The 24334-nt window shown below is 40.9% G+C and overlaps 1 protein-coding gene across 13 annotated transcripts in view; it reads right to left on the reverse strand.

The window, feature by feature from the left end:
* Window positions 1-24334, reverse strand: part of LOC126266871 (alpha-L-iduronidase) — a 215063-nt gene that overhangs the window by 43459 nt on the left and 147270 nt on the right. For all 13 annotated transcript variants that reach the window (XM_049971511.1, XM_049971516.1, XM_049971512.1 and 10 more), the window contains 2 exons: window positions 4640-4767; window positions 4016-4147 (listed from right to left, as the gene is read on the reverse strand). In XM_049971511.1, coding sequence (XP_049827468.1) covers window positions 4016-4147; window positions 4640-4767 — 260 coding nt within the window. The remainder of the gene's footprint in view (window positions 1-4015; window positions 4148-4639; window positions 4768-24334) is intronic.

Genomic DNA, 24334 nt, shown 5'->3' on the forward strand with positions numbered 1-24334 from the left:
AGTCTTATTGTTGTGTTTGTCTGTGATGCAGTGTCTCCACCACAGCACTCTATCCTTTTCATAACACTGTTGTTATTCAATCCTAGATTTTCAGTAGTCTCAAATGGAGAATTTTGTAATCCCTTAGTTACAGAGCAAAAGACAGTTATTAACACTTGTTGATTATACTGAAATACAGAACAAATGGCCCTATGCTTTGTCTAGGACTACAAATTTTTAGTTGGCAGAAGGACAACTTCAATTATGGTGATGGAAACCGTTCATGAGTGAAGCTGAAATTAGTATGATAGCTAAATGGTACAACAGACTGAAGAAGTACAAGTTTTCTTTTTTGTGTTTTAGTGATTTTAGATGCATATTTTATACACATACATGTACCCATTTTCAAAACTTTAGAAATGTTCATTATTGTAATAAATAAACTGACCATTCAATAATTGCCATGTAAAGTAACAATAACAATATTGAGTTATACAGTGGAATATAACTAACAAACCACTTCTGCTTATTCTGGTGGACGTTGATATTATTATAGTTATGCCCAAAAAGTGGAAGCACTTGTGGATGAGGGGAAAGACTGAACATTCACAAATGTGTACACAGGGTTTCCATGGAAGAAAAATATCTTTGTTGCAGCTAATACACAAAGGTACACAATTACAGCCAGAGGGTCTGAAAGGGTTAATAGTCATAAGTGGATGGTAGTATACTCAGATCTCAAGACGGTCCAGTCATAACATTAAGTCCTAGCATAAACAGCATAATGCAGAGTCATTGTTGATACTCCAATTGGCTGCAGAGAGGAATATATGAACTAGCAAATGAAAGCTGCTCAGGGTCTGTAGCCACATGGCCTGAAATCAGCTGGCTGAAGGGCCCATCTGAGTTGCCAGCCAAAAATGATATGTTGTTCACTGTTTGCAATGATCCCACTGAACATATATATATATATAGTGAGACTTAGCAACTGAACAGCATCATAAATTGAAATGTCTGGTGCGATTACAAAAGGTAGACAAACACAAACATAACTACATACAGTAAGGGAAAGAGATGTAACGAAGCATACTGATAGTATGGCACTGTCCATGGATACATCCAGAAGGATTACAAGAGAGAAAGACAAACAAAGACATAACAACATAAGGATAAGGGACAATAATAGAGTAATCAATGATACAAACCACAAGGCAAACTTTGCAAATGAGGATTTTTTCAAGTACTGCAAAGAAAGACAACAAAAGTACCAAATATGTACAGCAACCATAAATAATTATGCAAAACGTACATTATTTTATTACCAACCACAGAGCAAGATATTAGCAGAAGAGTACAAACACTAAAAATAAAAAGTTAGCAGGCCTAGATGGTATGTTAATCTGTATACTGAACGAATGTATAAAGAGCACACAAGTTCTGTTAATAAACTTAATAAATGAGTCATTATTAAACTTATCAGAGTATTTAAAACAAGAAAGAGTTGTTCCTCTGCTAAAGAAACATAATGAAAAATATGTACAGAAGTACAGGTCCATTTCTCTGTTATCATCCTTCCCAAAAATAATGAAATTGTTTATGACAAATAGCTTACTGACTTACTTGAATGAACAAAATTTTCTAAAATGCATTACACAGCAGGTTCAGAAGTGCAGAATCTGCCATTGTTGAGTTTACAAAAGTGGTACTTAATATTGTTGACAAGGATCAGTGTGACACTGGCATATTCCTAGATATGTTCCAGGTTTCTGATCCTACTGGCCATAAGATCCTACTAAATAAGCTTAGGAATAAGAGGTGTAGCTAACAACTGGTTCTAGTCATACATAACAGATAGGAGATACAGTATAGAGGTAAGACAAACCTCAAATAAGGCAAAATTTTAGTGAAACACCTATAAGAATGCAAATAAATTAATGTGGGACCTCCTCAATACTGTTTGTGATACACATGAATGTCTTTTTCAGTAGTGTTAGTCATGAAAAAAAAAAGTTCTCTTTGCTGATTACAACATTATAGTTTCATACTGAGAAAACAAGAGTATTCCTGAGAAATAGTGCAAACGAAACCCTCCAGTGATGAACAATTTGTTGATCTGCAATAAACTTACATTGAACATAAAGAAAATAAATGTCATGTTTAGTGACCCCGCCAAATGTGCAAATGGAAGCTACAGGTGTATCAATATGCATATCATCATACATGTCTAGTGAGGGCATATCATCATACATGCAGTGGGAAAGCAGCTGACACTGCAGGCCAGTCAGATGAACTTCTGTAGCAGGCAAATATAAGTCTACCAAGCAGCTAGATCACTTCAGTTGCTAGCATTTTATTTTCCTCTGCAAATGAGCTATGACCACCATTGCTGTTTACTTGACCAATTTAGTCGTGTACTGGATAGTGTTTTAGGTGATGACTGTGTGGTTTCCATCACAGCATGATTTAAGTGGAACTATGCTTAATATCATAATTTACATAAGTATGGATAATGGAGTAGTAGTGCTCTGGCTCATCTCAGTTTCCATCAGGAATGATTGCTCATATTATTCCTGTAAAATCTATTATTGTTGGGTTTCATAGCAATTTTAATCTGTTGATACATAGCATTTATTTGTATTTAATAAATACTGTTCGACTTAATGTGTGGGTTACCATGAATTTCAGTCCAAAATGGGAAGATGGCATCAACATAAATGTAGACAGTAACCCCATAGAAAGCATAACAAAATTTCTATGAAGGAAAAGCACTCCTCAGTGGAAGTAGTGTGGACACACACAGACACTTATAAAGAGAATGTCATCAGTATGTCCATAAGAGTCCAACCATCAGTGTATAACAGTTAGTTCTTTTCTGTTACATACTGTTCACACATACACTCCATTTTTATCCACAGAATTCTTTTCTAGGGAACAAATGCACAAAATACGAACACAGGCAGAGCCACTTAAGGAACTTCACACAAGCAACTTTTCATTTGATGTCCCTCCCCTTCTTTTAGCTGGTACTCTTTCACTCCTGTCAGTTTCCACTACTCATTGTGGTATGCCCTGAAAACAAATCTTGCATTTGGGTGCTTGGTGCACGAAGTGGCTGCCAGGAATAGTGATTTGCCATGTATAGAAACTTCCCACTGTGGCACCAGAGGTGGCTAGGGTCACTTGGATCTTAAATTGGTTTGAAACCACAGAAAACGGACATAAGTATAATAACCCTAAATAGTAATTGGGCTCATAGTAAAATTCTGTTCAAAATATGAGAAATTTTAACTACTTCATAAGAGTACATTTACCAGTCATGTAAGCATATAAAAAAAGACTTGATAATTACTCCCTCAACAGCTCTGACCATGACCATGAAAGAAGATCTAGTATGAACTTGCATTTACCATGAAATAATTTATAAAAAAACTTGAAACAGCATTTCATAACAAGAAATAAAATCACACAACAAACTGCCTAAGGAGATTAAATAAATTATTACAACAAACTTACTTTAAACAAATTTAGTTACAAAGTACCCAGACGCATATAAATTTACAAAGATAACATTATGAAATTTTCCTCTTGAAAGGTCTCATGTGTATATTATTACATATTTTCAGAGACCACTGATAAATTTGAACATGGTTATATTATTTTCTTATAGTTTTTATAAAAGAGAAAAATTACTTTCCCAGACAATTAAAAAATACAGATATAAAATTAAAATAATCAAAGATTTAATCTGATCTGCCTATCAAGTCATATTTTGACAAAGAAAAAGAAAAAAAAATGGATATTTCATAGGGGAGACGTGTGAAGACAGTTGGCATTACATAAACTAACAAGAAGTTAAAGCATTGCCAGAGAAAAGTCTAAGAAACATTCATTGTGGGTAAGAGATTTTTAATAGTTAAGATCTCGAATACATATTTCTCAATCTTTTCACAAACAATACAATTTCAATGCTTTAATGTCTGTAAATTCACATTCACACAATTCTGCATGACTAAACACATTCTCTAAAAGTGCTTACCTTTCCAAATGAAGGACTGTTATTCTCTGATGAACAAAAAAATATAAGAGCGACTGTTGGTAATGTCAATGGAAGAAAAATCTGTAGCGGGTTCCTGTTGCTTACAGCTTCTAGCTGCAGTTGTTTTGGTCCCTAAAATTTTTTTGCAAGATGAATCAGTGGATGAAAAACAGGTGGTGAAGCATTAAAGTTTCTTATATTTAAGAATACAAATAAGTGGTAAAATGTATTTTGTGTAAAGCTGAGATGTGTCGCAGTGTAATTCTAACTATTCATACTTCTTGAGTTTGTTGGAGAGAATCAATGTCATTGACCATAAAAGAAACACAAATTGAGAAATCTTAGGGTGCGTAAACTTCTTAATGTATTACAAAGTCAATAAAAAATTTAAAAACTTGGGATCTTGCAGTAGGGAATCAGAGCATAATTAATCAGAACATAATTTTAAAATGTAAAGTCACTCAAATTACTGTGTTTACCAAACGGAATTTTGTTACATCACAAGGCATTCTGTATTATGAGTGATAGATTAGTGTAACTAGGTTGACAGCAAACTGTGATTTAACTATTTTTTATGAGATGAACATTATTATTACACAAAGTTAAGATAACTCAAAAAATTACCTCAGCATCTCTCATCCGTCTTCTTAATTCATAATCAGGGAAAGAGGGAAACTGAGCGTCTTTCCAAATCTGATATGGATTTGTTTCAAAATTATTTAAAATGTAGATGGCATAACTGATGTTGGAATCTAGAACAATGTCACTCAATTCAGAAATAATTTTAAAAATTTCATGACACTGACATCAGAACAGAGAATACTAAAAATGACAAAATACAAACAGCTTAAAACATAAATAAATAAATAAGTAAAGTAATAACAAAAAGTAGAAAAAACTGAAAGGTACTGATGGTATTTTATCTTTTGAAATAACCAACTCATTTCAGAAGTTTGGAAAGTGACCAATTGAACTTGCCTATGCAATTTAATATTTTTAGAAGACCATTTCCTATCAGTGCCCTCCACTAACCTTTGGAGTGGAATAACAGAATACAAAACTAAAGGTAACCAATTGTTCAAGTGTTGTGACACAAGAATATTTCAGATATTATTAAATGCCACAATAATATCATATACTCAGTTATAAGGAAAAAATTAAAAAATTCAAAGAGAGAAAGACGCCAGGAAGAGAAATGCAAAAACATGTGACATTTACTAGACAGCAGAACTTCCTTATTGGAGATGCCTCTGTATTACTTATAGAAAAATCTATTTCCTTACTTGCAACAAGTTATTTAAATTGCAACAACATTTTGTGGTAGGGTATATTAAACAAATCATATCAACTGTACCCAAACATATTTAAAGAAAATTTAATAATAATTATACTGTATTATTTTTTTACATGTCCATTTTAAGCTTTGTTTCTTGTCTTCAATTTGTGTTTTCATTAATCGGAGGATACAATATGAGAAAATAGTGACATGAAGATTACTCAAAACAAACAAACAATTGTAGTTTTAAGTTTCTCATCAAGTTGCATCTAAACTCATTCAATTGCAAAATCTTAAGGGTCTTTGTAGTAGAATGTAAATTCTACTGTGAACACTTGAAAGGAAGTGTCACAGCCAAGAACAAAGAAAAAAACTGCTAAAATATTAATGTTTCTGACCTGCTCCTTCTTCCAAAACAGGAAATACAAAAATATTCACACAAGCGCAACTCACGCACACATGGGCACAGTTCCTGGCTCTGGATCCTAGCTACAATCACAGGGATATGATGGAACAAGGACAGACAAGGATACTGTGTAGGCTCGATGGGTTGAAGAATACCACTGTCAGAGAGGGTGGAAGAATGTTGTTGTTGTTGTGGTCTTCAGTCCTGAGACTGGTTTGATGCAGCTCTCCATGCTACTCTATCCTGTGCAAGCTTCTTCATCTTCCAGTACCTACTGCAACCTACATCCTTCTGAATCTGCTAAGTGTATTCAGCTCTTGGTCTCCCTCTATGATTTTTACCCTCCACACTGCCCTCCAATACTAAATTGGTGATCCCTTGATGCCTCAGAACATGTCCTACCAACCGATCTCTTCTTCTAGTCAAGTTCTGCCACAAACTTCTCTTCTCCCCAATCCTATTCAACACTTCCTCATTAGTTATGTGATCTACTCATCTAATCTGGATCATTCTTCTGTAGCACCGCATTTCAAAAGCTTCTATTCTCTTCTTGTCCAAACTATTTATCGTCCATGTTTCACTTCCATACATGGCTACACTCCATACAAATACTTTCAGAAAAGACTTCCTGACACTTAAATCTATAATCGATGTTAACAAATTTCTCTTCTTCAGAAATGCTTTCCTTGCCATTCCCAGTCTACATTTTATATCCTCTCTACTTTGACCATCATCAGTTATTTTGCTCCCCAAATAGCAAAACTCCTTTACTACTTTAAGTGGTGGAATAATAGGGAGGGTATAATACCTTATTTCGGGCACAATGAGAGGGCCCAGGAGATATGATTCTTTTTCAGTGCCTGTAGGATCATTGAGTGACAGAGTACAACGGAAAGTCAATGTAGTAACACGATTCACGTTTCCGTCGCACTTCACATAGTGTAGACCAGGAACTGACTACTAGGCATGCACGATGTGAACTGAACACGGCACCGCCAGTGCTGCCTGAGTTGTTGTTGCCCCACCAGCAGAGGGCGCAGCCGAATTCTCGTGTGCCCTCTGGTGGACGGGCCTTTACTTGCGGCAACTACTGTCCATGATGTGCCGTGCCGATGTGCACTTCCCGTAATCTTTCTGGTGGCTACTGCAGTCAAAAAGTTTCTAGCTTGAGATACTTACCACAATGTCTCGCACAAAAAACAATACCTACTCTTATGGTAACCCTATGTGGGTAAGGAACTCAAATTCTGTAGATCCAGCTCCATTAGTTTCGCCACTAGGCTGCATTCTATACCATAGTGTAAGCAAAATGGTGAATATCGAGAGAATCAAAAACTGTGCTGTGATTGAATATCTTCATTTGAAGGGAATGACACCCAAGAAAATTGCAGAGGACATGTGGAATACACTTAAGGATGGTGCTCTGTCTTATGCAACACTGAAAAACTGGGTGTCTAACTTCAAATGTGGAAGAATGAGTACAGAAGATGCACCAAGGAGTGGAAGACCTGTCACCATAGCCACTGATGAAATAGTGACTGTAATTCACGATACAATTTTGCAGGACCATCAGACAACATTCAAGCACATTGAAACCACATTTGGAACATCCCATGGGTGTGCTTATGACATTGTTGTGGATATTTTGGGAATGCAGAAAGATTCATCTCAGTGGATCCTGAAAGATTTGAATGCGGATCAGAGAGAGGAGTTGTGCAGTGCTGCTGTTGTTGAAGATGGTAGCATCTTGTGGAGCACAGTTAATTACAGGAATGGGCAATCATAATTAATACAGCCTCTTCTGCTCATCCACTGTCCTTATTCCTGCTACTAGACATATGGCTGGCACGCGTACATGATGCCACCGAAATGGTACACTCTACTGTGAGAGTGTTAACACCACACTTCCGCACACTACAAGCACTGGAACCTATCTCCATCTCTCCTCGCGCTCCGTGCAACTCCCTACCCAAAGATGTTACAACGCACAAGCACTGCTATTATTGTTGCTAGTCAATGCGAATAACAATTCTTTAGGCTTTTCCGCCGAGCTTATAAGTTTCACAGTAAGACAAAGATAAATACAATGAAATGTCAACAGACTTCTACCTAAATTTACACATACAGTGAAACAATGTCCTTACTTATTAAAAGAAAGCACTTAAATTACAAATATTTACATACAATTCAGCAAAAAAATTATATATTAGTAGCAGGTGCCATGCACCCTTCATTTTTGGTGTTACAAACTTCTGTGAAGTTTGGAAGGTAGGAGATGAGGTACAGGCGGAAGTGAAGCTGTGGGGACAGGTCGTGAGTCTTGCTTGGGTAGCTCAGTTCATAGAGAATTTGTCCACAAAAGGTAAACGTCTCGAGTTCATGTCTCAGTCTGGCACACAGTTTTAACCCACCAAGAAATTTTAAAAGTTATACTTGTGTACATAATTCCATGCGTGGTTAACTCAGTTACAGCAATGGATTGCTACAAAGATAAGTGTATTTCAGCATTAAATAAATAGTTATATTATCTGGCTATTAATTCAAATTAATTTTCTGTTTCTCCACCTATGGGCACAAAAGGAGAATACTTTGTACTAATTTGTCAACTTTTGCAGTCTTGTTTTGTGTGTTTGTTGGGTAAGAGTTAATATTATATCTGTCACTACACCTGTGCCAGGCTTGTTATCAACCAAAATTTTACAGTTATGGGGACAGTGTATTGACCAGTTATTACAAACACTATATTCACATTCAACCAATGGAGCAAGTTCCTCAGGTACCTGAGTTCCAAAGTTTGTGGGACAGAGTGAAAACTGGGCAGAACATGTGGCCCAGTTTACAGCACACATCCATGCCTCCATCACAGGTAATCAGTACATTTTTCATTTGTTGTTCACAGCAGATGCAGAGGTGTTCCATTTGACACTCAAATTATTCCAAGATTTTTGTCCTTCAAAGTGCCATATGGTGAACTAGTGCCCAAACTGTCTGATCATTTTGAATTTCAAGTACATGTAGGAGCTGCTAGGTATACATTCTTTTGGCTCAAACAGAAGTTTGAGCAATCCTATAAACAGGTTAACAAGACAGAGTAAGTTCAGGTGTTCCTGTGGCTTAAGTTATAGTGATGTAATGCTTCAACATGCTATCATTCATATTGTTTTACATGCATGCATTCAGGCCTTTATTCTGAAGCTTCCTAACCCCAAACCCAGACTTGAAAACTGTGTTGTCAATAATTGAGTCTCAGGAATAGTAGACATTGCTGAACTTGAAATGAAAGCTAGACCTATTTTTATGGTGAAGAGTGAGCAACTTCAGGCATTAGCCTCCAACCCCATCTCCCCACCCACATGATAAGGGTGGATATGGCCTGGGGACTCAGTTTCATGCTAACAAATCCCTCTGTTGGTATGCAGTGCTGCACAAACACGGAAGCGTTGCCCACATTATTACAGTGCACAAGACAGGGCACAGAGTCCTTTCCAGCAGGCAAAGTGTTTCACACGTGACAAGCAGGCCACATTCAACATGTCTTCAGCAATCTGGTGCCACACAGTTTTCAAAGTCAATGCCAGACTCTTTCCTACAGGACATGTATGTGCACACAGACATGTTGGTAGTTCAACCTGATTACTAGGACAGTCTTAATGGTCAACAGGCAGTCTAACGAATTGTTTGTACATTTGCATGTGGCAAATTAGAATGTGAAGTTTCAGTTAGACAGTGGGGTGACTGTTACACTGCTCATCCACATATAATATGAATGTTCAAGTAGCCTGCAGCTCCAGAAGCCAAGTGCTATGCTATCAGCATTTACTGGTCACAATATTCCTGTTTTAGGCGAATGTAGTTTGCCTGCTACTTTCTGTGGTTCTATGAAAACAGTTTCTCTTTCATGTCCTATGTTCACAAGACAGTACAAACATTTTTTCAAATGAATAGTTTTGATTTATTTGGTTTGACAATTCAAGAGAATGTATTGCAAGTAAATTCAGCTTTGCCACTTGCTAGCATCAATGCATTGGGTGACATGTACAGTTCTTTGTTTGATGGTGTCATCAGTGCTTGAGGCCCATGTTATATAAAAAGATAATGTACAGCCACCTGTCCCAAATGCTCTATGGAACCAGGCAGCAGCAGCACTGCAGTGTTGGCAAGCTGTGTCTACAAAGCACTGTGCATCCCCTTTGGTTGTCTACCAAAGCCGTTGGATCATCTAAGACTGTGCACTTTAAAAGCTACTGACAATCCACAAACTGTTGTTCCTTTTTTTCCCTCCAAAACATAAAGGAGGCATACTGCAGCTGCCTTTGGAGGCAGCATCCAAAAAGACTTTTGTGATCAACACCCATCTGAATCTGTTTCGGTGTCATTGGTTACTGTTTGGTAGTGCAGTGGTCTCAGCAATATTTCAGAGGTACTTGGAGCAACTTACTTCACAAGCACCATCATATACTACTTACTTGGCTGACACCGTTGTCTCTGGCTGTATGCTGGATGAACATTTGTAGAACCTCGAAGCAGTGTTCAAAGTGTTATCGAAGGAGGTTTTAAAGAGTAATCGTCCCAAATATTCATTTTTTAACACAGAAATAGAGTGGCTCTATCATGTGATTAGTGCATGTGTCAATAATACATCTTGCTGGCATTTGTGTGCGATTTTTGATTTGCCTGTCCCCACAAATGTGACAGAACTACAAACAGTCATGGGAAAATTGACATCTTACATTTGTTTCATACCTAATGCTTATCACATCATTGCTCCACTGAATCATTTACACTTCAAGGGCATTCCTTTTGTTTGGTCTAGTGTGTTGTTTATTAGAGTTACCCTCAGGCATTAATACTGTTAAAGCAATGTATCCATGTAGCATACAACATATATTCAACAAGAGCAAGAATAAATCACCAAGAATAAATACTTCAAGCACTGACTGATGCCAGTATACACATCACTGTAACATACAATCACTACATGTGATTCTCAGATCATTTTTCAGTGCTTAAAGGGTTCACTACTAAGTGATTAAGTGACCAGTGTCTTATACACCTTGACTCCTCCAATCCTATTATTCTTGCTGTGGACTCCTCCTCTTATGGTATTGGTGCAGCGTTGTCACACCATGTGGGCTCCACAGACAGGCCAACTGCCTTTGCATCAAAGACACTGAATAAGGAACATTTCAATTACAGACAGCTGGTAAGAAAAGCCTCTGTCTATAATTTATGGGGCTACTCAATTCCATCAACATTTATACAGACGCCAGTTTTACTTGATTATGGACCACAAGTTGATGATGGCCTTGTTTGGTTCCTCACAACCTGTCCTACCTCGTACAATGCAGAAGTTACCATGGTGGGCCCTATTGTTGTCTAATTACCAATATGAGTTGACATATTAGCCTACCACTAAACATTTCAATGCTGACCTACTGTTGTGCCTACAAGTAAGCTCCAACGCCAACTTGGATTCATTGGAGGGCTTGGGTTTCCATATCGAGTCTCAGAAGATGCTCATGTTGAAAGACTTTCTAGTGACTTTTCATTGAGTTGCACTGCAGTGGCATTGGACCCAGCTTTGAGTGGGGTCCTCGATTTTGTTTGCCACAATTGGACTCATAGCATTGTTGCATCTGCCACATTACAGTACACCACTACTTTGCACATGGTCAAGTCATTTCAGTGCAGATGGTTATTCTTCTCCTTCATACAGAAAGTGGAGATGCTTGTGTAATGGTTCCTCAGTCCCTCTAGCAGGAAGTACCCAAACTGTTACAAAGGGGTCATAGGGTGTCATCTGGACCAAACAGTTAGCCAGACGCCATTGTACAAGGCTGGAGACAAACTCTCAGATAGAGACAATGGCTTACAGTAATCTATGTGAGCAGGGCATCAGACTGCTCCTCCTCAGCATTAATTTCATTGGCCATGCCCTGCTGGACCATGGCAGCAGCTGCAAATTGACTTTACTTGTCCATATTGGAATACCCACTGGTTATTGGTGGTGAACACTTACAGCAAATTCCCCTTCATCAAACCCATGACCTCCACTATGTCTGTGAGTACTGTGTTGGCCCTGACTTCAATTTTTTTGTAATGAAGGTTTGCCAGAAGTAACAGTGTCTGATAATGAGCAACAATTCATGTTACATAAGTCTGAACAATTTTGCAGTGATAGTGGCACACAGCATATCCTCGCAGTCTTCTCCAAACCACAGTCTAATGGTGATGTGGAACAGTTTGTCAAAACCTTCAAGTCATAGATGGACAAGTTGTGGGCCACACACACACACAGGACCAGGCCCTCAACATCTTTTAGTCATCTTGCTGTTCCTTGCCCAAGTTGGCAAGTCACCAGTGGAAATCCTGCATGGACATTGCTCCATCTCCTATGTCCACCCAAACTGATCTCTGTCTTGCTGCCTACTTCTAAGTTTTTACCTAAGCAACTGGTCTTGTATGGGCTCTTTGGCAGGCATCATGGATTTGAATATGGTATGATGTCTGAGGTGCTTTTGCAGTTCAATGGGGCTGCACTGGCAGCATCAAAACCAGCTTAGGCATGTTACTTCTCAAGATTCTGCAACTCCGTTTATGTTCACGGACCCAGATTGTTCCCAGGGCCTGTAGCAGCTGCTGTTAAGTATACAGTTGCCACCTGCCATAGCATGGTAATCTCCTCAGCTGGGGACATCTATAGAGGCCAATCTGCAGCTGCCTCCTTTGCACAGCCACAATGGCAACCTTGTGCCACTGCCAGCAGAGGAGTTGCCTCCAGTCATCTGGTTGGGCACCTCAGAAAGTCTTATCACTGCCTTTGATGCCCCATCTGCATCGGTGCCCTTGTCTCCACCTACAAATGCTGGTGCACACCCTGTGGTTGGTTTTTGGGCCAGTGTTTCTGGCCATGTTCGAGGCAAATATCAGATTGTAGGTAGGTGCTTGGTGCCAATTATAGTCTCGGCTCTTGTCCTGCAATTGAGTTGACATTCCATCCTCCTGCCTGCCATTGTGCTCCACATCCATACACTACACCCATGCAGATGTTTGGGGGGAAAGAGTGTCAATCACTGATTACATCACACCAGCTGTCACAAGGATGGTGCATATCCCTATAGCATCACCGATGGTACCAATCGAGATGAGCCTTGTCCCATGTGCCCTGAGAGTTCTGAGGCACCACTGCTGCATAGCATTTATGAAATATGGTCACAAGGTACAAGTTCCTTCTTGGGTTCCATTTGGACAAGAGTTCAAGTTCCACAGTCATCATGTCAACACTCAGTTAAGATTATGTCAAACTTGTATATTCAGAGAGTTTATTTGCATCCAACGAACAAGTGTTTGTAGTAACTTCAGTTATAAAATTGTGAGTTTGATGCCTAAAGACTTGTCATATCACACAGTTCAATGTCTTCAGCTGCTTCCAGGAGAATACATCATAAATTCACTGAATGCTTCTTGTATTGCTCTATTTATGCTCACTTTGGCTTCATTCAGCTTTTATTTGCCTACTACACTTTCACTTCATTTAAATCAGGACTAAAACTCTGCTTTTGCAGCAAGTTTCTAACAAAGGTATTGAACTGCAGTGGGTCTTCACCATCTCTCACAATCTTATTTAACACATAGTTCTTATGAGAGACAATGGTCCATTACTTTGTGTTTTATACATTTGTAATCCACATATTTGTTTTCAGAGTGAAATATTATTGTTGAATACTTGTATCAGACCTCAACTGGTCTAATTCCACCTGTGCTACTGCTAGATCAGAACAGAGTTTTAAGATAGCTTGTTCCCTCTTCATAACCATGGGATGATATGCACAGCTACTATAGTGCCAAAGGCTACTCACATTTTGAATCAAGCTGTTTGCTTCACAGCATCCAGCATGAAAAAAACTGAAACATTTCTATATACTCTCTTCTACACTGTTGTGGCAGTTTTTAGTTCATAAAGATTATTTAGTGATGGCTGTTCAACAATTAATTATGATTAAAAAGATTCCAATTACATATGACATTTTCCAAAAGTAATTCAGCTAGTGCTACAGCACTGACTGAGACTAGGTTAAGTTGCACTTACTAATCAAGTAGTTTCAGCAAAACATAGTAACACAATTAGTTACTCTTTATCACCTGTGCAGAGTCTGTCCCATCTGCCTGTGACATCAGCATCCCACATGATGGAACAGTGATGCGGGATGCCTTAATCACAGTGGGTGAAATCAGAGCAAATGTTTATGGTATGACAAAGGTTACTGTCAAAGACGAAAACACAGCCTCATCTCTTAGCCACTGGACATCAGAGCCCGCTACCCAAGCACTGTGGATCGACAGCAGTGCCAGAGGTCACAATCAACAAGCAGACTATTTTCCTACACCACTCATGTTATCAAAAATAGTCCCAGAAGAGCCATCCACCAATCGCCCTTATGAGCCGGTTCACCATTGGCCAGAAGGCCGTTCGACACAACACCCGGACTTGTAGGGATCTGCCAGCCCAGCTGCAACATCCATGCACCTCACCTGCTGGTAGTCCCAGATTGTCAGGAGTGGTAGCTTTGGACTGTGACTCAAGAGTGCTGTGTAATGGTGGTCTGGCCTCCCTGGACAGCTTCATAGTAATGCTGTGCTGACCACTCTCCAGTAGTTTTGTTTCCGTCTTTTCTTTGGTCGACTTTCTCAAGCAAGAGACTTGTGTGGAAAAGATTTTATTATGTTGTTCTTCTGTTATAAGATCCAAAGTGGGATCCATACTTTGTTTCTTGCTCAAATTTTGTTTTGTTTCAACTACTTTGTCAACATCAGCTATTTTTTTGTTCATTGTTTTTTTTCCAATAAAAACAGATAGAGGAATATCATTCTCATTTTGTCTCTGCTGCTGCAGATACAGCAGAATACATTGAAGAAAAGCTCATAATTACTCTTTATATAATACTGCCTACTGTTTACTACAATTACTACAGCATGTAGTTTTGCCTACACTGAAAAAGAAAGGAAAAAGATTCTGTAGATATCTTGGTATCCAGTACTCTTACAAAGACAACTGAAACTTACTGATTCACTATATGCAAATCATTTCTCTTGATTACACACCATTATTGAGATCAACCACTTACACATGTAAAAAAACTGTATAAAAAATGATACACATGGACAGTAGTTTAACTGCAACATTTATTTCTGCACAGAGCACTAATGAATATGACATTAAGTATAATACACACAGAAAATATATTCATGAAAAAATCTTCCTTAATTTAACAATGCTTTGAATTTTCTGGCTGTAGACTTGCATTTGGGATTAGCATTTGACATGCCAAGCTGAAGCATCTAGCAGTCGACAGTCAATATTTCAATCCACTTTCAGTCCTTCAGTGTGACCATATCACCAACATGTGCTGATGAAAAAAATTATTATGTTCATCACTGACTGAAACTAGGTTATAGGAGAACTAGTCAAGACATGAGATGAGGAGAAATTTTAAGGCACATCTTGCAACCCATTTGTCTGCACATAATATAAATCATGAATATGATATATTGAACATGGAACTAAGTAGCTTACAGTTTTTAAATGGTTATTACAGTCATGGGAAGATCATAGGTTAAGAACAAGAACAGACACAGCACACAAACTTGTGAGACTCCATATTTTATGTTAATTTATTCTGAGTTAAGTTTTATTCTTTTGGTGCAGATGGCCAATGTGGTCTCTGCTTCCTTTTACGAGTGTATGACTGTATCAGTGCAAGACAGATTATATTATATTAGATTAGATTAGTACTTGTTGCATAGATCATGAATTCGACAGTAATGATGTGGAACATGTCAGGTTAATAAAAGGTGTCTACACATGATATTACATTAGACAAAATGTTACATTGGAAATTACCCACTTACTATATCCAAAAATTCATCTAATGAGTAGAAGGAGTTGCCATCAAGAAATTCTTTTAATTTCCTTTTAAACTATATAGCTATCTGTCAGACTTTTGATGCTATTAGGTAAGTGACCAAAGACTTTTGTGGCAGCATAATTTACCCCCTTCTGAGACTACAGTGAAGATTTCTAGCTCTTTAAATAAGTGTCTGCAGGATGATCCTGGGTGAGCTCCAGCAATTATTCTGATTACATGCTTTTTTTGCAATGAACACTCTTTTATTCAATGATGAGTTACCCCAGAATATGATGCCATATGAAAGCAGAGAATGAAAATAGGCGTGGTAAGCTAATTTACTCAGACGTATATCGCCAAAATTTGCAATGACCCTAATAGCACAAGTAGCTGAACTCAAACGTTTCAGCAGATCCTCAGTGTGTTTTTTCCAGTTCAACCCCTCATCAATGCATACACCTAGAAATTTTGAATATTCTACCTTAGCTACTGATTTCTGATTGAAGCATATATTTATTAATGGGGTCATTCCATTTACTGTGTGGAATTGTATATACTATGTTTTGTCAAAGTTTAATGAGAGCCCATTTGCAGAGAACCACTGAATGATTTTCTGAAAAACACTGTTTACAATTTCACCAGTTAATTCTTGTCTGTCAGGTGTGATAGCTACATTTGTATCATTGGCAAAAAGTACCAGCTTTGCATCTTCGTGAATATAGAATGGCAAGTCATTAATATATATTAAGAACAGCAGAGGACCCAAGACTGAACCTTGCAGCACCCCATTCTTGATTGTTTCCCAGTGTGAGAAATCACCAGTTTTTTGCATATTATGTGAACTGTTTATTTCAACTTTCTGCACTCTCCCATTTAGGTATGATTTAAACCATTTGAGCACTGTCCCATTCATACCACAGTACTTGAGCTTATCTAGAAGTATTCCATGATTTACACAATCAAAAGCCTTTGATAGATCACAAAAAATCCCAACGGGTGACTTCCGATTACTCAGAGCATTTAATATTTCATTGGTGAAAGTATATATAGCATTTTCCATTGAAAAACCCTTCTGGAAAGCAAACTGACATTTTGTTAAAACTTTATTTTTACAAAGGTGTGAAGCTACTCTACAATACATCACTTTTTTTCAAGAATTTTGGATAAGGCAGTCAGAAGAGAGAATGGGCGATAGTTGTTGACATCAGACGTATCCCCTTTTTTATGCAGTGGTATAAAAATGGCATACTTCAGTCTATCTGAGAAAATACTATGCTTCAAAGAGCTGTTAAATATGTGGCTAAGAATCCCACTTATTTCTTGGGAACAAGCTTTTATTATCCTGCTGGAAATGCCATCAATCCCATGTGAGCTTTTATTCTTGAGAGAGTTTATTATCTTCCTAATTTCAGACAGAGAGGTGGGTGGAATTTCAATTGTATCAAATGGTGTGGGTAAGGCCTCTTCCATTAACTGCCTTGCTTCTTCTGATGAACATCTAGATCCTATTTTATCTACAACATTTAAAAAATGATTATTCAAAATGTTTTCGACTTCTGGCTTGTTGTTTATCAAGTTTCTATTTGCTTTGATGGTGATACCGTCATCCTGTACTCTTGGTTATCCTGTCTCCCTTGTAATAATATTCCAAATTGTTTTGCTTTTCTTATCAGAGGTATTAATCTCAGACATGATGCACATGGTTCTGGACTTTTTAATAACCTGTATTAATGTAGCACAGTAGTTTTTATAATATTTGGCTGTTTCTGGGTCATTACTCTTTCTTTTTGTTAGATACAGTTCCCGTTTGTGGTTACAAGATATTTTTATTCCTTTAGTAAGCCAAGGTTTTTTGAATAGTTTCTTATAATTAGATTTAACTAATTTTTTGGGGAAATAGTTTTCAAATTCTCTTACAAGTGTATCATGAAATAAATTATATTTTAAATTAGCATCAGGTTCCTTGTACACCTCATCCCAGTCTAATTGCTGAAGATTTTCTCTGAAATTTCTAATTGTTGAGTCATTAATTGAACCCACAACTTTGGAGGGTAGTTTTGAATTACTGAATGGAGCTATGTGATATACTGTAACTAGCTGAGCATCATGATCAGAAAGCCCACTCTCAACAGGACAAGAATTTATGTTTTTAAACCTATCTTGGTCTATAAAAGTGTTATCTATCAATGTGCTGCTGTCCTTTACTACCCGAGTAGGAAAATTAATGACAGATGTCAAACTGAAAGAACCGAGCAACCCTTCCAGGTCATTCTTCCTATTACACTCTTTCAATGAATCAACATTGAAGTCCCCGCAAATAATAATTTGCTTTCCCCTATCTGACAGATAGCACAACAAGGCATCCAAGTTTTCCAGGAATAAATTAAAGTTTGCTGAAGGGGACCTATATACTGTTACAATTATAAAGGAGCTCTCCTTCAGTTTAATTTGACAGGCACATGCTTCTATATGTTGCTCTAGAAAAAACTTTTTTGTATCTAAGTTTTCTACACAGTGATAACTTTTGACATATGTGGCAACTCCTCCTCCCACCTTATTCTCTCTACTCATATGTGCAGCTAGTTTATAACCACTGATATTTACCTTTTCCATATCAGACACAATCTGATGATCAGACAGGCATAGTATATCTATTACATTATTAGATTTGTGGCGTGCAGCGCCGTAAATATCGATATTTGTAAAGAGTGTAAGTGTGCTATCTTTGAGATGGAGACTTTTGGAGGATGTTTTCCGCTAACGAGTTAGTTAGCCTCATGGACTTGTATCGGTGTAGACGTGAAGTGCTAATAAATTGTCATATGAGAGAATACTAGTTGTTTACCTACAACTATCACCCAATTCCCTCACTGGTGACCCCGTTTTGTGTAATACGCGTTCAAGTTACGGCACGAAGTGTTATTTACGCGCCTACCGCGTCGGTTTTCTTTTCGCGATCGCGAGGGCCGGTGTTTTAGCTTCAGACAATGGCCTTTCAGCACTCACCGCCGCCCGGATCTCAACAACATCTCCCTAGCATCCCTGCCGTCGTAGTGGATATGCCGCGAGATCCTTCGGAATCTTTCAGCCCGAACATGCAGTGGAATTCATCGAGTGCAGCCAGTTTCTGCCAACCGCCAACGGTCGCGGACTCTGGCTTTGTTAGCCTAGACTTTTCCACATGTTCTCCACAGAGTGTTGTTTGGAACATTCCTACTCCTGTGTTGAACGCACAATGCAATACAGTTCGTGGTGTCGAGCGGAATCTTGCCACTTTGGAAAATCCAGCAGTAAATTCAATCCCGAGCCAGTTCCCGCCACGTGTGTATCCTTCTGCGCCGGTTAGTCAACATGTGCTCAATGCTCGTCAAACAGACAATATCACATCGAGTGTGCATCCTTGTGGACATGTATGGGATCCTTGTGTTGCTCATAATCAAGTCAACAATTCTGTGCTGGACAGTAATTACCCGGACATGTACAACCACCCCCACCATTCACGGCCGAATGAATACAGAGTGCATAACGGACATTCACCGGCGTACGTAAGTACTAGCGGCTTCTCTCCGAGCTATCTAGTCAATGAGAATGCACATTGTGACTACGATTCTCACACTGTTCGTGCGTCCGTCGCTTCTCAGCCGCCCCCCCGGCGTCAAGTGAACTTTGCGATACCCGCATTACAGGACGCCAATAATTCGGACACTCTATCCTCTTCGTGCTCTACTCCCATCTGAAGAAATAGGTGCACCTCCACAGTGACTGCTGTGCCGAATCTGCCGAAACTACCAGACTTCAAACCCGCTCACCCGGAATTTTGGTTCAACCTGGTTGAGCAAACATTCAATGTCTGCGCTTTGGACGACGATGCGCGCTTCGTGTGCCTCATGAACCACCTTCACGACCGCGTCGATTTAATTTACGATCTGGTCAAAGCACCGCCCCTAGCAGAGAAGTATGCTATGGCGAAACAGACGATACTGGAGCGCGTCTCAAAAAACCGGGAGAGAAAACGTGCGACAGCTAATTTACGAAGAGCGTCTCGGCGACAGGTCTCCGTCCCAGCTGTGGCGGTGCATCCGTCTTCTCGTCGACGAGCAAGTTATGCCTGATGACACACTCGCAGAAATCTGGACAGAAAAGCTGGCTCTGCCTGTCCAGACTGCAGTCTCTGCGTATGAGGATAGGCCAGTAAATGAACGTTTACGTGCCGCCGATAGAGCTTACTCCGCCAGGCAGCGTGAGCTCCACGCACTGCATTCTGGACGTGACCACACTAAGAAGCTGTCCAACACCACGCCCTTGTCTGGTGCTGCTAATAACAAGTTTGTTAAACTAGCCGCCCTACCTGCACCTCCAGCTCCGCCCAACGACAGCGCACCGGCCTCGGTGGAAGATTCTGGGTCGCATACTCCGTCACCTAGTTACTACCCACAGGAGCACAGGCCCGCTCAATCTTACTGTTTCTTCCACGCGAGATTCGGGGAGCAAGCACGCAAATGCCAGTCGCCGTGCTCTTACCCAAACTCCAACCGCACGTAGGCAGCGGTGCCACCTCCTGCGACATAAGCAACGTGCACCATCCAACGTTGCATTCCGTTTTGGACAACAACAGTAAGTGTGGTCGAGTCTGTGTCTGAGATTTACAATCGGGTGTACGGTTTCTGGTAGACACTGGCGCAGATGTCTCTTTGCTACCGGCTCGCCTAGCGACCAATAAAGTGCAACCGCACAAAACAGTACTTCGTGCAGTGAACTTGTCTACCTTACAGTGTTCGGGTTCTACACTGTATACAGTGAAACTTTCGCCCGAGTGCAAGCTGAAGTGGACGTTTTTAGAGTCAACAGTTGAAGAACCTATTCTCGGAATTGATTTCCTCAGGCACTATCAGTTGTCACTAGATTTTATGAAAAATACTGTGTTTTACCCCCCACTGAACAAACATATTCCTTTCGCTCCGCCGAGTGACAGTTCGGCTAACACCAAACGTGTGCACTGGGCTAAGAAGTGCCCAAACCTATCTTGGACAAACGAGTGGCTAGCGGAGCGCGCCGAGTCTCCGAACTTGCGGATGGAACGTAGGGAAATGCTGTTGCATCCCCGCGACATACATCACGAGTTGACCTCCACACAACAACGCCTCGCATCACTACAAGCGGACAACTCGTCGGCTACAGACAAGGTTAGTCCGTGCCAATCTGGTGTTCCCGTGCCCGCACACATTAATGACAATGTTGTGAACTCTGCAAACTGTGTCAGCATTCCCCCTTGTAATGACAGTGTATGCCTGTGTGCTCATGTTCCATGCGTTTCGAATGAACAATTAACCTCCCAAGCCCGTGGCAATGAAATACAGCCGTCTGCTGTTAGGCCACACCCACTCGGGCCTACAGCGCGCGTAGCGGCACGGCCCACTACCAAAAACCAGTGTACCAACCTCGCCCAGGTTAACATGCGTGCGTTCGCTACACAGCCTTCGAGCGATTGGCACGCCTCAGCGCCACAGCTTTGCTTGCCTGCCACCGCCTGCTCCACTTCACGGACATCTGACTGTTTTGCCGCACCACGTATTGCAGTAGTCACTAATGGCACAGTTCACAGGTTACGTCTAACCGCTGGGCCGCCCATATCGCAACGCCCACGCCGCCTCAAGCCGGAATTTATGAAAATTGCAAAAGAAAAATTAGATGATTTATTACAAAAGGGAATAATTGAACCTTCTTCCGGTTGCTGGGCTAGTCCTATCTTGTTTGATCAAAAGAAAGATGGTACTTGGCGTATGGTCGGAGACTATAGGCGTTTAAATGCCCGCACCACCATTGATAAATACCCGGTCCCACACATTGCGGATTTCAATCATGCGCTCGCAGGTGCAGAGTACTTCTCTGTTTTGGACTGCAAGCACGCATTTCATCAGATCCCCATGGCTCCGGAGGATATTGAAAAGACTGCCATAACCACTCCCTTCGGGTTGTTTCAATACAAATTTATGCCGTTTGGGTTGAAAAACGCCCCCCAAACGTGGCAGTGTTTCATCAATCAAACCTTATCCAATTTAGACTTTTGTTTCGTATACATGGACGACATATTGGTTTTTGCTCATACTTTGGAACAGAGTAAGGAGCGTGTTCAAGTCGTGACAGACACGTTAGCAGCTGCTGGTATAGAACTGAACAATAAAAAGACTCAACTGCACCAGTCATCCGTCACATTCCTAAGTTATGTTGTGTCGTCGGACGGTCTGACACCACCGCAGGACAAGATCAAGCCTGTTCTTGAGATGCCACGCCCCCAGACCTATAGGGAATTACGCAGGTTCATCGGAACAGTTAATTATTACCGTAAACATTTGCCAGCTGCTTCTGCAGTGCAGGCACCTCTCACAGATGCACTTGCAGGCTCAAAAACTTCCGGCACCCACCAGGTCCCATGGACACCAGACATGGACAAGGCATTTAACGAACTCAAACAGCTGTTGGCCTCCGCTGTCACTATTGCTCACCCACGTGCGGACGCGACAATGTTTATCACTACTGACACTAGTGACAGTGCTGTCGGCGCAGTACTGAGTCAGACATACAATGATGTTACGACACCCCTGCAGTTTTTCTCAAAAAAGTTAAACACTGCACAGAAGAAATACTCAGCATTCGACAGAGAATTACTTGCAGTGTACGAGGCCATAAAACACTTCAGAACTGATGTTGAGGGACGAGATTTCTATGTGCTCACTGATCACAAGCCGTTGGTTCCTGCGATAAAAAATCCTTCGTCTGATCCGCCCCCACGACGCTTTCGTCACATCGACTACATCTTGCAATTTACAAATGACATTCGCTACATCCGAGGAGCGGACAATGTGGTTGCTGATTTTCTCTCGCGTGTGGGTGCTGTCACAACCTTAATTGACTTAACAGACCTACCTCGGTTGCAATCGGTGGACCCTGATACCATGCAGTTGATTTCGGACCACAGCTCCTCTCTCAAACCGGTACGCTCTACTTTCCCCGGCATACCTGAATTAGTGTGGTGTGATGAATCGACTGGTACGTTGCGGCCGTTCATTCCTAAGCCCCTTCAGCGCCAGGTCTTTGACAAATTACACACATTAGCACACCCCGGTGTCAAAGCTTCCACCCGTCTGGTATCTGAACGGTTTGTTTGGAGAGACATGCGCCGCAACTGTCAGTCTTGGGCCCGGACATGCTTGTTGTGTCAACAGAACAAAGTTTCCAGGCTCACTTCCCCATCCCTTGGCTGTTTTGCCCAACCGCCAGGCCGGTTTCATCATGTTCATGTGGACCTCGTAGGACCTTTGCCCCCCTCCGAGGGTTTCTGTTACTTGTTTACAGCAATTGACAGGATGACTCGGTGGGCTGAGGCCGTGCCTATTCCAAACATAACCTCTGAGACAATAAGCCGAGCATTCTTAGATTCGTGAATCTCTAGATTTGGCTCACCTGTTTACCTCACTACTGACCAGATTTATGTAAAATGTGTGGTATTGTCAAAATTCATAGTTCTGCATACCACCCCCAAAGCAATGGGCTTGTCGAGCGATGGCATCGTACCTTAAAGTCTGCCTTGCGTTGTCATGACTCACTATGGACAGAAGCACTGCCCTTGGTGCTTCTTGGCCTTCGTGCGACTTTCAAGGAAGATCTCAAGGGTTCGGTAGCCGAGTTTGTGTATGGCCAACCGGTGGTTTTGCCTGGAGAATTAGTCGCTCCCACCCCACTTCCTCGGCCCTCCGAACTCCCTTCACTTCTCGAGTGAGTGCGCTTGCACTGCAGCAAACTTCAGCCGCCACTTCCGGCTAGTCATACACCTCCGTGCGTGTACATACCGCGCACTCTAGACTCTTGTGGGTATGTGTTTCTCAGAGATGACTCAATCAAAGCCCCACTTCAGTCACCCTACACAGGTCCTTACAAGGTTGTCAAACGCTCCGGGAATAACATGGACCTCCTCATAAAAGACTCTGTAACCACGGTCTCACTCAACCGAGTGAAACCAGCTTTCATTGAGCCTCAGGTGGACCCCCCTGATTCGGCCCCTATCTCTTCCAGTCCTACTTCAAGTGGCCACTCATCTTCTCATACCATACATTCGGGTACTGATTCTCCACAGCGGGCTTCTTTGCCGAGAACTGCTTCTTCTCCGCTCTCATCTAATTCGAGTGGCCAAACTTTTCGTGGCTTCACTCCTCCCAGCCCTCGCAGTCGAGCTGCCAACCACTTGGATTCTACCATTGTGTCACCATCTTCGTGTGACAGCTCTTGGTCACGCCGTTCAATCCATGTGGGCTCCTCGTTGCCTTCGGCCACACTCCCTCGGCCGTCAGTTGATCACCCGAGGTTGTCGCCTGCGCAGTCCAGTGCACCTGCCACATCCCTCTCCGCAAACGCTTCTCCCTGCCATGGCTTCCCCACACCTCCCTGCCGCCCCCCCCCCCCCTGGCTCATACAGGTGCCACCCAAGAATTCACAACACATGTACACCCTGATGACATACATAAATTATCTGTTGTTGTTGATGGTGATAAGGCATGTGTGTCACTCTCGTGTGACAAAATTGAGGGAGGAAGTGCAGAAACTCGTGTGGTGCGTCGCTTTAAATTAAGCACAAGTGCTGCGTGTGGCAATTTGCGTGCCTTTGTTAGGCCTTCTGGCAAGGTGATTCTCCGCCTGCCTGCAGACGAAGTGCTACACCTCCACTCCACGACAGGATG

The sequence above is a fragment of the Schistocerca gregaria genome, chromosome 4 (genome assembly GCF_023897955.1).
Source record: "Schistocerca gregaria isolate iqSchGreg1 chromosome 4, iqSchGreg1.2, whole genome shotgun sequence".
Lineage (NCBI taxonomy): Eukaryota > Metazoa > Arthropoda > Insecta > Orthoptera > Acrididae > Schistocerca > Schistocerca gregaria.